This window comes from Chinchilla lanigera, unplaced genomic scaffold (assembly GCF_000276665.1).
Source record: "Chinchilla lanigera isolate Chin_1 unplaced genomic scaffold, ChiLan1.0 scaffold00040, whole genome shotgun sequence".
NCBI lineage: Eukaryota > Metazoa > Chordata > Mammalia > Rodentia > Chinchillidae > Chinchilla > Chinchilla lanigera.
In genome coordinates, this window is record NW_004955441.1 from 1,791,246 (window position 1) to 1,803,243 (window position 11,998).

The following is an 11,998-nucleotide window of genomic DNA, read 5'->3' on the forward strand; positions in this document are numbered from 1 at the left end:
ATTCCACTTGCTTATAAAGGTAAATATTAGAACAAAACCCCAAATCCTAAATATCAAATATCAGTGCAAAGGGGGAAGCAGAGAGACCTATATGAAAGACTTTTAAAAGTTATAAAAACAAAAGCTAGGCATGCTGGCACATGCCTGTTATCCCATCAGAGAATCACTGCAAGTTCACGGCCAGTCTGGACGTAGTGAGAACCTGTCTTGAAAAAAAAAAAAAAGTAACAAAAATAAAAAGAGAACCCAAAATAATATTGAAGAACTAAGTTCAAACATATTTGCCATTTAAATGGGCTAAATTCATCCACTAAAAAGTTTTCAGAGTAATAAGCCTAAAACCCAGTACTGGGCTGTAAGATCTACCGAAGATATGGCAGGCAAAGAGGAAACATTGGTCATTACAGTAATACAAAACAAAACTAAAGATAAAACTCAAGATAGAAAGCACAAAGAGACAAAGGCAGGCCCATTTTAATGCTAACACGGTTCACAAATAAAATAATCATGAATATTTCGCATCAAGATACACAGCATCATTTATAGAACAAAAAGAATAAGAGCATAAATACAAAGTATAAGAGCATAATACACAAAATACATTAATGATATAAGACATGTATTTTCTTATCACTCGGCTCACAATGTAACAAAAAGTGAGGCACTAGACCTGTCGCCCAATATGGCAGCCACTGGCTACAGGTGGCTGAACACTTCAAATGCGGCCAGTACAAACTGACATGTGCTCTAAGTGCAAAATATGCCAGATTTCAGCAACTCAGTACAAAATAAAGGAGAATATGTCCGTTTTTTGGTATTGATTACATGCTGCAATGATAACACATTTCACATAAGTGAAGTAAAATTTCACCTTTTTACTTTCTTCGTATGGCCACTTTACACATTTAAATTTAAAATTGCATACGTGGCTTGTATTATATTTTAATTGGACAGTAATGTTGCTCTAGAAGAAACTAAATAGTAAGGAAGATCTAGATATTATAACAGCTAGCACATATATAGTCTCATTCCAGATATAATTTTAAATGTCTTGCACTTTTTAACCCACTTAGTCCTCCCAACAATGTTTCTTTTTTCTTTTTGGTACCGGGAATCGAACTCAGGACCTTGTGCTTGCCAGGCAGGCGCTTGTGCCGCTGAGCTATATCCCCGGCCCCCTCCCAACAATCTGAAGAGGTAGATGCTATTGGTACAGCTGTTTTACAGATGAGAACCCGAGGCACAGAGAAGTTAAATAATTTGCATAAGGTTACAGAAGTGAATCTGGGATCTGGCTCCCAGCCTGTCTGTAGACCACAGTGCTACAACTGGTAACACACGCACTGAACTGTCAGCTGAAAGAAAGATACATCTCCTCTTCCATCATCTTCAGTGAAACATTTCATATAAAAACCACTAAATTACAAAATTTGAAAAAATACTGATGAAATTATTCTATAATGTTATAAAATTGGAACTTAATTCTAAAACCAGAAAATGAAGTTCACAAAACCCAGAAATTAAAACAAAAACATCCAAGACCTACCTCCTCTAAACCTTTCAAACAACTCTTCAATCAGGAAATTGAAGCTGAATAACGCACAGCAGATGATCATAAAAGCGTGGTATAAACTACTATGACATAAAGCCTAAGCATGACTCAGAAAAAAAGTTACAACTGTTTTTCCCTGTGCCTGGCCAGAAAAGCTATAATCTTAACACCGTGAATCACAAGAAAGTGTCCCAGTAATTGGCTACTTCGCTCAAATCTAGACAAAGGTGGGAGAGAAGGGAGGGAAGCAGGAAGGCAGGCAGGCAAGTTAAAGTGGGTAATTTTCCAGGGAAATATACAAAAACTGACGTAAGCACACACGGCAGCTGTGGCGAACCTGTGGCATGTGTGCTGTGGCAGGCTGTTTATTATCAGTGAAAGTTCTACCATCACTGATACAAGGCGAGGATTGGTACAGCTCAGTGGTAGAGCACTTTTGCCTAGCAAGCATGCATGAGAAACCAGGTTTGATCTTCATACTAATAAAGAAGGTAAAAGAAAGTTACACCGGGCATGGCGGCATATCCCTGTATCCCAGTGCTCTGGGAGGGTGAGGCAGCATGATTACAAGTTTGAGCCCAGACTGGGTAACTTAGGAACTTAGCCAGACCTTGTCCCCAAATTTAAAAAAGGGCTGGAGATGTAGCTTAGTGCAAAGGCCCTGGGTTCATTCTCCAGTACTGGAAAAAAAAATTATATATACACATGTATATATATATATATGGCTGGGGGTGTAGCTCCATGGTAGAGTGCTTGCCTAACATGTGTCAGAGCGCTGGATTCAATTCCCAGCACTAAAAATGCAACAAAAAATACATTAAAAGAACATAAAGTGTTGCTGAAGAGATGCTGTTTAAAGTTATCATCAGGTGGGCCAGGGATACAGCCCAGTGGCACAAGCGCCTGCCTGGCAAGTGCAAGGTCCTGAGTTCGATTCTCGGTACCAAGAAAAACAATTATCATCAGGCTCAGAGGTTTATAATAGAAAAATTGTATCAGACTTTCAAAGTATAGATAACATCTGTATAATTGTTCTACAACACAAAGAAAACATAATTTTTTCAATGAAGCACATATAATATTGATTCTAAAACTTGATAAGAATTTTCTAAAACAAGAGACCTGGAATAATCTCATTTATAAATATCAATATAAATCTGAAGTACTGTAAGTATAATAAAAATATGAAGTTCAGGGAGTTCAAAAATATATCAATATTAATGTTCATGAATATGCTAATGTAGAGATTAGAATTATACGATCATCTTAATGCTGTGTAAAATTCTGACAAAATTCAGCATACATTTTGATTTCAGCATTTCTAAAATTCAAAATAGGTGAAAATTTCTAGATATGACTAATGTATGTTTATCTATTTCAGCCTGTAAAGTAGCATGATTCATTGTTGTTGCCTTTTGAGACAAGGTTTTGGTATGTAGTCCAGGCTGGCCTTGAACTCACAGTGATCCTCCTGCCTCAGTCGCCCAAGTGCTGGGATTACAAGTCAGCTCACCCAGCCCAGCATGATTTTTCAAAAAGGAAATAAGACAAATATTTCTACTAAAGACTTGATTCAGAAGATATGTCTCCATTATTTAATCTAATGTTGCCTTTGAAGTATTGGGTTATACAAATAAAATGGAGATTTATTATTCCTATGTGTTATGGCTTGTCCAGGTGTCCCCTCAAAGCCTCCTGCAGTAGTCATAAGGCTTTTTCAGAGGTGGCTGGATGCAGAGTGAGTGGTGCTGGGGTCAAAGGTGTGTGATTAGTAAATCTGTCCACTGACTGGTTTGGCACAGTTCTGGCTAGGATTATGGATGAGTGTTACACCTGCCCTAGGGTGGGCAACGTACATACAATCCAAGGGACAGAAAGAGTCCTGTCTCGCTACCTTGTTGCTTTGCTACTTTCTTCCTGCCCTGAATTGTTCTCCTCTATGAAGCCACCTTGCCTTGGAGCCCGCTGATTATGGACTGAAACCTCTACATAGTGTGAGCTAAATAAGCCTTTCCCTCTTTAACTTTGGGTATTGGGTACTCTGTCCCAGCAATGAGACAAAAGTAACGAACTATGATATGATCTAATACCTAGAAACCCAAACAAATCACCTGAAAACTTACTACCAACTATATGAATAATCAATAAGGTATCTGGGATTAGATTAACATAACAGCTTTTCATAAATGTAGACAGAAATCTATTAGAAGTCATAATAAAGGACTCCATAAACCAGTAACAATATATAGACCATCAAGGATTAAACTTAACAAGAAAGAAGCAGACTAGGTGAAGGGAACATTAAAATTTTCCCAAACACAAAAAACTAAAAAAGCAATGGAAAGGCACTAAATTCTTGGGTTGGAAGAAAACGTCATCTAGATTTCGGTTCTCTTCAATCTAACCTTCATTTTTTTTTTTTTTTTGGTACTGATGAACTCAGGACCTTGTGCTTGCCAAGCAGGTACTTGTGCTGCTGAGCTATATTCCCTGCCCTAACCTTCAATTTTGATACTATGATTCCCCAACAACACTGAGGATTTTTCTTTTTCTATTAGCAAACATTTTACATTTTAGGAGGGGAAACACAAACGTAAACAGCTGGGAGATACCTGAAAAAGAGTAGTGAGTACTAATTAGCCCTGTCGGATATTAAAAATAAAGCCTCAACAAACCGAACAGTACATTACAAACACATCTACAGGTAATGAGCCCAGAAATAGAAAAAATATGGTAATTAAGTATATGATACAGTAGGCATGACATATCATCTCAGGAAAAAATAGTATTTGCTAGGTGATTGGAGGCAACTGCGTAACCTAGCAATATAGCAAGTCTCAAAATGAAAAAGGGCTGGGACTGTAGCTCAGTGTGAATGTTCAGGATTCAACCCTAGTACCACACCTACGCACAAAATCAGCTGTAAAAATAAATTAAAAATCTGAGTGGCTTATCTCACCCAAAGTTAACTGAAAAGGCAGAAAAAAAATTTTTTTCAGAGTATCTCCCAATCCTAGTAACAAAGCCAATTAATAAAGAGCTATAAATTCATAACAAATCGAACACTGTGGGGCTGAGGATGCACTGAGCAGTACAGGACTCCTCCTTTTACAGGAGTAGTCTGAGCAGCAGGTAACCTGCACCTGGCTGACACTGAGTTGCTTCAAGCTACAGAACCAACTCACAATGTAGGGAGGCTGCTTTGGGCCAAACTTTATCACCCAGGCACAGACAGATTTAGGCGAACCTATGTAATGCTCTCAATAAACAGTAGTAACTATGGCTGGGAATTTAGCTCAGCGGCACAGAGCCTGCCTGGCTGGCAAGTGCAAGGTTGTGGGTTCGATCCCCAGTACTGGAAAAAAACCAAAACTAAAACCAGAACAAAACAAAAACCAAAAGTAATAACTACTCTTCCTGTTAAACCTAGACTTCAGGCCTCTGTTCTCTTGGCTTCCTCCTACTGATTCTCCTCCAGCCACCTCTTAAGTGACTATTCCTCCAAACTACATCTTCATCCAGTGCTTTTTCCCTCATGGGTGACTTAATATGAAACCACAGTTCACATTAATTTAATGTTCTAATGCAGAATCCTTGGATCTGTTTGGATCAGTCCCAAACTTCTATCGCCAGGCATTTTCTGAGTTTTCAGACAGAAACCTCTACACCCTGCCTCTGTGCACCCTTTCTGCTCTTCTTGTAATTCTGACTACAATTAATGGTATCACTCCATCACAAAACCAAGAAACCAGGCATCACATTAAATCTTATTTTCAATAAACTGTAAATTTTGCCATTTCCTAAGTCTGCCCTTTACCCCTATTACTCTACTGTACTAGTTTAAGCTCTACTGCTTTATTCAAATTTCCCCGACCCCCAGTTCAATCTGTTTTCTACTCCAGCCCATAATTTGTACAGGCTCCAGATTTACTGGGGTCCCAGTCTGAACATGCCACTCTTCACTGGAATATGCTACTGTATATAAATAGGTCCAGCTTGTTTAAGGCAGCAGAGCCCTCTATTACCTGACTGCAGTAACCCTTCCAGTGCTCGCTAATTTCTACTCCAAATGAGCAGCATGGGGAGACCCTGTGCTATCCTGGCACCCTGGCATCACTTTTATTGTTATTTACGCTACAATGACCTGTGTTTCTGGCTGTGTCACTGCGCGTTTCCCAAGACAGGGACTTTCTAACTTATCTTCGTACTTCAGCCTAATGTGTACTCCAATAGCAAGTACTTTCTTTTCCTTCATTTTTTGCTGTTTTGAGAATGAAACCCAGGGTCTCATGCATACTAATGAATACTGTATTACTGAGCTACATCCCCAGTCCAGCACGCAAGCTTTTACTAAGCTGAGGACTTTTTTTCTTCTTGAAGAATTTGTAACTCAATTTAGCAAATACTAATGTTAGATTTCTTTTTTCTTCTTGAAGAAATTGCAACTGTGTTTAAAAATATTGGTGATTTAGATTTTTCCCCCAAATTCTTAAAGAACATGTTAAAATTTTTTTTTCTCCATTTCCAGCTCTAACCATCTTCATTTACATTTGGTGGGCTGTGTACAATTTACTGTGGGAGTTCTCGTATCAGTATGTTTAACGCAAATTGTTAACGAATTTGCAGGTAACTTGTAAGTATACAAAGTGAAAGCAAATTCAAACCCTGATATACACACCTGCTTCGACAGAATCAGTTATTTTAACTCTGGGGACACATTAATGTATAAAAATGTGGAAAAACAGCCCTGACCAACAACAAAAAAATGACAAAAAAGAGCATTTCGAGCTATTATAAGCATGCTAATGAGCAATGAAAGAAACAAGAAAGGCAAGGAAAAAGAAGTCTCATATAATTCTGGATACTCAGCGATGGATGCACTTTTCTCTTTAGGTAAATCCAATGGCCCTCTCTTAGAATTAAAAAAAACGAAAAGGAGGCATATAACACCCAAATTATGTAAGGGGCAATGATTAATGTCTGCACATTTAAAATCTATTTTAAAAAGACTATAAGTAGACAAAGTATCCAGAAAGATACAACAGGTAAAACCTAAAAAAAATTAAGTACAAGAATGCAGGTGATTTGGGCATGGGAAAATCAATTAAAATATGTAAAAATGATTTTATATTCTTTCCCTCAGCAAGAATTTAATTGTATAACATGGCTTAATTTGGATCTAGAGCAACTCTTGTAGAAAATACTGACATTTCCTTCAAGCTTCTTGTAGGCAGAAACAAAGCATAACAAAAAGTACTAATCTGTCTCAGCCTATTTGTTTGAGATAATATTTACAAATCCATGTAAAAACTTCCGTCCTAAAATTTTCCTCACTTCTCCAAGAAATTCTCCCACGCCCGTTCCCTACATTTAGGAAGGTAAAATAAAAGACACTATGTAGTTTCTAAAAACTTTAATGTAATCAGGCTAACTGGTGGTTTGAAATACACTATTTTTCATTTATGTTGAGGAGCAGAAATTCAGTCCTTTTGTGATTTCTACCACAGTAGAGTCTAGTTTGAAGCAGAAAACGAGGACGTAACTTCCAGAGCCATGACAGGGAAATCTATCATTTGCTTTCATATACACTCATATTTGAAAAAGTAATCCAGTAAATGTAAAGTTAAATCAAAATTATATTTATCAAATGAATGAGTTTGAGACACTGTGTAGTTCTAGGCTATAAAACTGATTAAAGTAAATACTAAACTAAATGTGAATAGATTCAAAGGTATCATTTCAAAGATATGAAATCAAAGCAATTTTATTTCTGATAGGAAATTCCTGTATGTATTTACTGTACATCCTAAGGAGACCAACTCTTATAAAGTCTGAGATAGAACTGAACATTTGCAGGGGAGGGGTTGAGACTCAGTCTCACTATGTAGTCCAGGCCAGCCTTGAACTCACTATGTAGCCAAGACTGGCCTTGAGTTCACAGCACTCCTCCTGCCTCAGCCTCCTGAGTGCTGGAATTACAGGTCTGTGCCACCATGTCCAGCAGGACTGCAACATTTTAATGAAACATTTGAGAAAAAGGTAGCTGAAAAACAAGCAAGTAAAATTAACAGAAGGATCAAGGTACTTTTTCAAAGACTGCTTTAGTTATCATAATGTTCTTACGTCAATAATAAAATTTTTTTTTTCTTATGGTATAGAGGATTGAATTCAGGGGCTCACACATGCAGAAGAACACTACCACTGAGCTATATCTTCAGTAAGTATTTTTAATGGCAAGACAGGATTTGTTTTAAAGCTCCATTTAGTAGGAAAAGGTCAAATTTTCATTTAAGTTAATACACAGATTTTTATTTTCAATCCACTGCCTTTTAAGAAAGAGTTCTCCCATTTTTAGGAAGAATAGAGAAGCAAAATAAAAACAAGACCCTGAAAGGTTAGGGGCATTAATTTATCTTGGCCTAGTATGTGCAGCAATAGCTACACCCAGTGGCCAGAGTTTGGTAGTGAATTTTTAGCCACATATTACAAAGATGATTTTGGAAATGACTACTTTTTAATGAATTTCAGGTTTTAAGGTAAGAGCTACCTTTTACTATAAATGAGGTTCTACGAAAATCCGCTGCTCCTAAGTTTGATGCAGTAGCTAGAATAATTTAGTTCTAGGAAGTAGCTAAAATAAAACTCAAACCAGAGAAAACGTACAGATACTTTATTGCTCACCTTTCACACAAAGCACACCTCCAGCCATTTTCTTTCACAGCTTGACAATGTTTGTGTATACAAAAACCCAGCAAGAAGCATCATGTCACGTAGATTTCAGTAAAGGAGAATGTAAAACATCAACTTAGCCAGGCTTTTGTTTTCTGCAGCAATAATAAAGGGCCTCCCGCACTAAGCAAAAATCTATCTTACTTTGTAGTGCATTTCTTCCATTATAAAATCGTCTCCTGCCTAAAGCAAACTAACTTGTATTTGCTGAGCTAGTGGTATTAACTCGTGCACAAAACAAATTTCTGTTTGCTATTTCTTCTAGCAGATTTCAAGTAAAAATAATGTTGAAGGAAGAACTTGTTTTGGATGGATGCAGGTCAGTTTGGGTTGCTATACTTAACTAAATGCCTATGTGTACTATAGGTTCACAACTTAGTTTGCTTTTAGTCTTTATTTTGGCTGTGTTCAAGGTTTTCAGAGTTGAGCATATGGTACAGTATTCCATCAACAGAATAAGGCTACTGAATGTGCTGTCTGCAAAAGAGCTCATTTAATAGGAACTGACCTAACCAACCTATCATAAAGGAAATGTGGCACAGCCTCTCTGAATAAAATGCCAATTTAGGGCAGAACTGTGCTCAGAAAATAGGCATTAGAGCACTTTATGTAAAATATATATAAATGGGTTGTTAAGATGAGGAATGTTCCCCAGTAATAAATCTAAAAAAGTCTAGGTGAATCCTCATTTTCAAACTACTTTATTCAAGTAAACTGTTCAAAAAATATGCATGTTCTGACTGTGGAATTAGTCTACCGGTCAATTAAAGGCAATTTTAATTACCTTTTAATTTTTTTCATATAAAGTAGAGATGTTGTATGTATTTTTCAAATAAACTGCATCCTGTAAGTCCATTAAAAAAAAAAAAAAACAAAAACTGATGGAAGACCTACAAATGCTTATGCCAAGCAGGAGTCTGTCTGCCACCTGTGCTCATACATAAATTTAAACCGATGCTGGATTCAGGATTCTGACACTAAGTTTCTATTACTTGAGCTCTAGCAAAATGGAAGGTTCTGTAGCCTCAACTAGTATAATGTCTTCCCTGTCCAAATCCAGAATGATTATACTGATAGCCACCATGCTGGAAATGCTGTTCAAACTGACCCCCCTGGTGGTAAGTTTGGCCTCCTCTTCCGCTCCACCCTCCTCCCTGGCCTCCGCGACCACCCCGGCCTCCACGACCACCTCTCCCACCACGACCACTCCCTCGATCACCATGATGCCCACCATCTTGGTATCTATTGTCCTGCTGGTAGCCACCACCCTGGTATCCACTTCCTGCATATGAAGATGTTTGGAAGCCACCATAACCACCGCCTTGGTAGCCACCACTGTGGCCACCATGATAGCCACCTGGCTGGAAACCTGAATCTCGGTAACCGCCGTCTTGGTAGCCACCTCCTCCTCCGCTCCCTCCATCTGTCCAGCCTCCTTGATGCTTATTTCCTCTTCCTCCCCCTCGACCACCATGGTCATAGCCACCACGTCCACCTCTCCCTCCTCCTTGTTCATGACCTCCTCGTCCTCCATACGAGGAATGTTCATAACCACCTCTCCCTCCTCCTCGGCCTCCTGTTTGCTGCTGGGGCCCATCTTGCCTTTTCTGCCATGGTGGCATCTCTGGGGGTGGAGGTTCGATTTCATTGGGTCTACCACCTCTGTCAGGCACCCTGCCCATCAACACCTATGGAATAAGAAAGATATTTGAAATGATCTCATTTCATAAACTGACACAAAGGTATCTACAAGAAAATTCAAGGCATTCTCATCACCTTATTGATGGCACAGGCTGTCTTTTCTCTTATAGAACCACTGCTTGTCCTCAAAATCTTTGATAAGTCTTGTCTTGCAGCCAAAAGATGGGCAACAGAAATAGTACTTTTAGGAGATAAGACTGAACGCTTTGGCTGGTAGACTTTGGCTAATTTTTCTGTCTGACTCTGTTGAAAGGAAAGTGTTCAGAGATCAATGTTAATTTTCAAAAGTGACTTAAGAAATACTCATATTAAACACATTAAAGATCTGATATTGGTATTTATTAGGTTCCAGGTAGAAAGAAATGTTACATACTCACCACCATTGCTACCTAGTCAAAAACTATCTTCTGCAAGTACAGCTGCCAGACTTGGAAGGAATGAAGGTGAAGCAAGGAGATCTAAACATCCCTGTTAGATGTTTAGGGATGCTGCCTGTAAATATGCTCTTTTAAATTATTTCATGTGTACCTTAGCTCTGTCAGACCAGCCAAAGGACTGTACAGTGACATCCAAACGTTTTATTAGCAGCTTTCTGCGGACTTCATATTCATTGGCTATGGCTTGGTTAATCGCTTCTATCTTTTCCTGAAGGAAAATTAAAAAGACTAGTTAGAATTTAAATCTGCTCGATCCCATGTCCCTAAAGGGCAGAAACTGCTTCTTCATAATGAAATCCCTAGTATTTAACCTAAGTAGTCTTTCCTCTTGGTCAGACATTAACAGTTAATGTGAAGTGATGGGCAGAAAAACACTAAGCCTTAAAACATAATGAAGAGTGCATAAACTCCAGAATTCTTATTTAGCTTTCCCATAATTCACTGTATAAAGTTCAGCCCCATGAAGTGTTTGGCTTGAATCCATCTGGCAATTAGAAACATGCATCATACTGAGACAATTTATTTCAACTAGCCTGTGAAATATTTACAAATTACAGCCAGGCGCTGGTGGCTCATGTAATCCCAACACTCCGGGAGGCTAAGGCAGGAGGACTGCAAGCTCAAGCCCAGCCTGGGCAAGTGATCAAAACCTTATCTCAGAATAAAAAAGGGCTGTGGATATAGCTCAGCGCAAAGGCCCTGGGTTCAATTCCCCAGTGTCCAAAAAAAGAAAAGAAGTAAATCTAATTGTAAACAAAATTATTCTGCATAAACATTGAGATTCACAAAAATGATTCTAAGGATACCCATTTAGAAAACCACGTATTAGAAAACATAATTTGAAAAGTACAAAATAAAAGTGCTGACACAAAAACCATGAACATACGGGGTTCTTTACTAAGTTTACTAAGAGAATTACTACTCACCCAGTGGGCCGGTCCCATTGGCTTCTTCAGTAAAGGTTTTCCCACATGATTGGGTGGAACTTTTGCTAACGTTTCCTTTAACTGACACAAAAACATAAATGAATAAAAAAGTCTACAAGTTAAACGTATCTTTCTCATCTTCCCAATTCCCATCATATCTTGCCATCAAAAGAAGACTCCTGACAGAGGCAAAGGTGGAGGATGTTTTGAAACATAAATGTCAAGACCCACAAGATAAAGACACTCACTTGTCCCACTCCTCACGTGCCTACAGAAGCATGACTCCTTCAAAGCACCTAGAACAGTGCCTGACCACAGAGGGCACTCAATGAGCATTTGCTGAACGGATGGATGAATGAATGAACACACAAAAATAATGACTACAGATACACTGCTGCGCCCCTGTAGCATTCAGCCAAGTATGTGCACCCTGGTGCTGACCTACCCCGGTATGCAAATGTACGAACCAAGTCTTAGAGTCCAGCAGATATGCATATAGGGAATAACTCTACTACAACAAATACCATTCTCTTTTACTCATTCTTTTTTTTTTTTGTTGAAAGTGCATGTTCTTAGGGGCTGGGGATTTAGCTCAGCGGCAAAAGCGCCTGCCTGGCAAGCGCAAGGTCGTGAGTTCGGTTCCCAGTACCGGA

General features: G+C 38.6%; 1 protein-coding gene across 1 annotated transcript in view; it reads right to left on the reverse strand.

Annotated features, from left to right (window-relative positions):
- Positions 1 to 8,207: 8,207 nt before the first annotated feature.
- Positions 8,208 to 11,998, reverse strand: part of Fam98a (family with sequence similarity 98, member A) — a 14,644-nt gene continuing 10,853 nt past the window's right edge. The window contains exons 5-8 of the mRNA XM_005390857.2: positions 11,346 to 11,426; positions 10,511 to 10,627; positions 10,058 to 10,225; positions 8,208 to 9,969 (exon numbers count right to left, since the gene is read on the reverse strand). Coding sequence (XP_005390914.1) covers positions 9,307 to 9,969; positions 10,058 to 10,225; positions 10,511 to 10,627; positions 11,346 to 11,426 — 1,029 coding nt within the window. The 3' untranslated portion in view covers positions 8,208 to 9,306. The remainder of the gene's footprint in view (positions 9,970 to 10,057; positions 10,226 to 10,510; positions 10,628 to 11,345; positions 11,427 to 11,998) is intronic.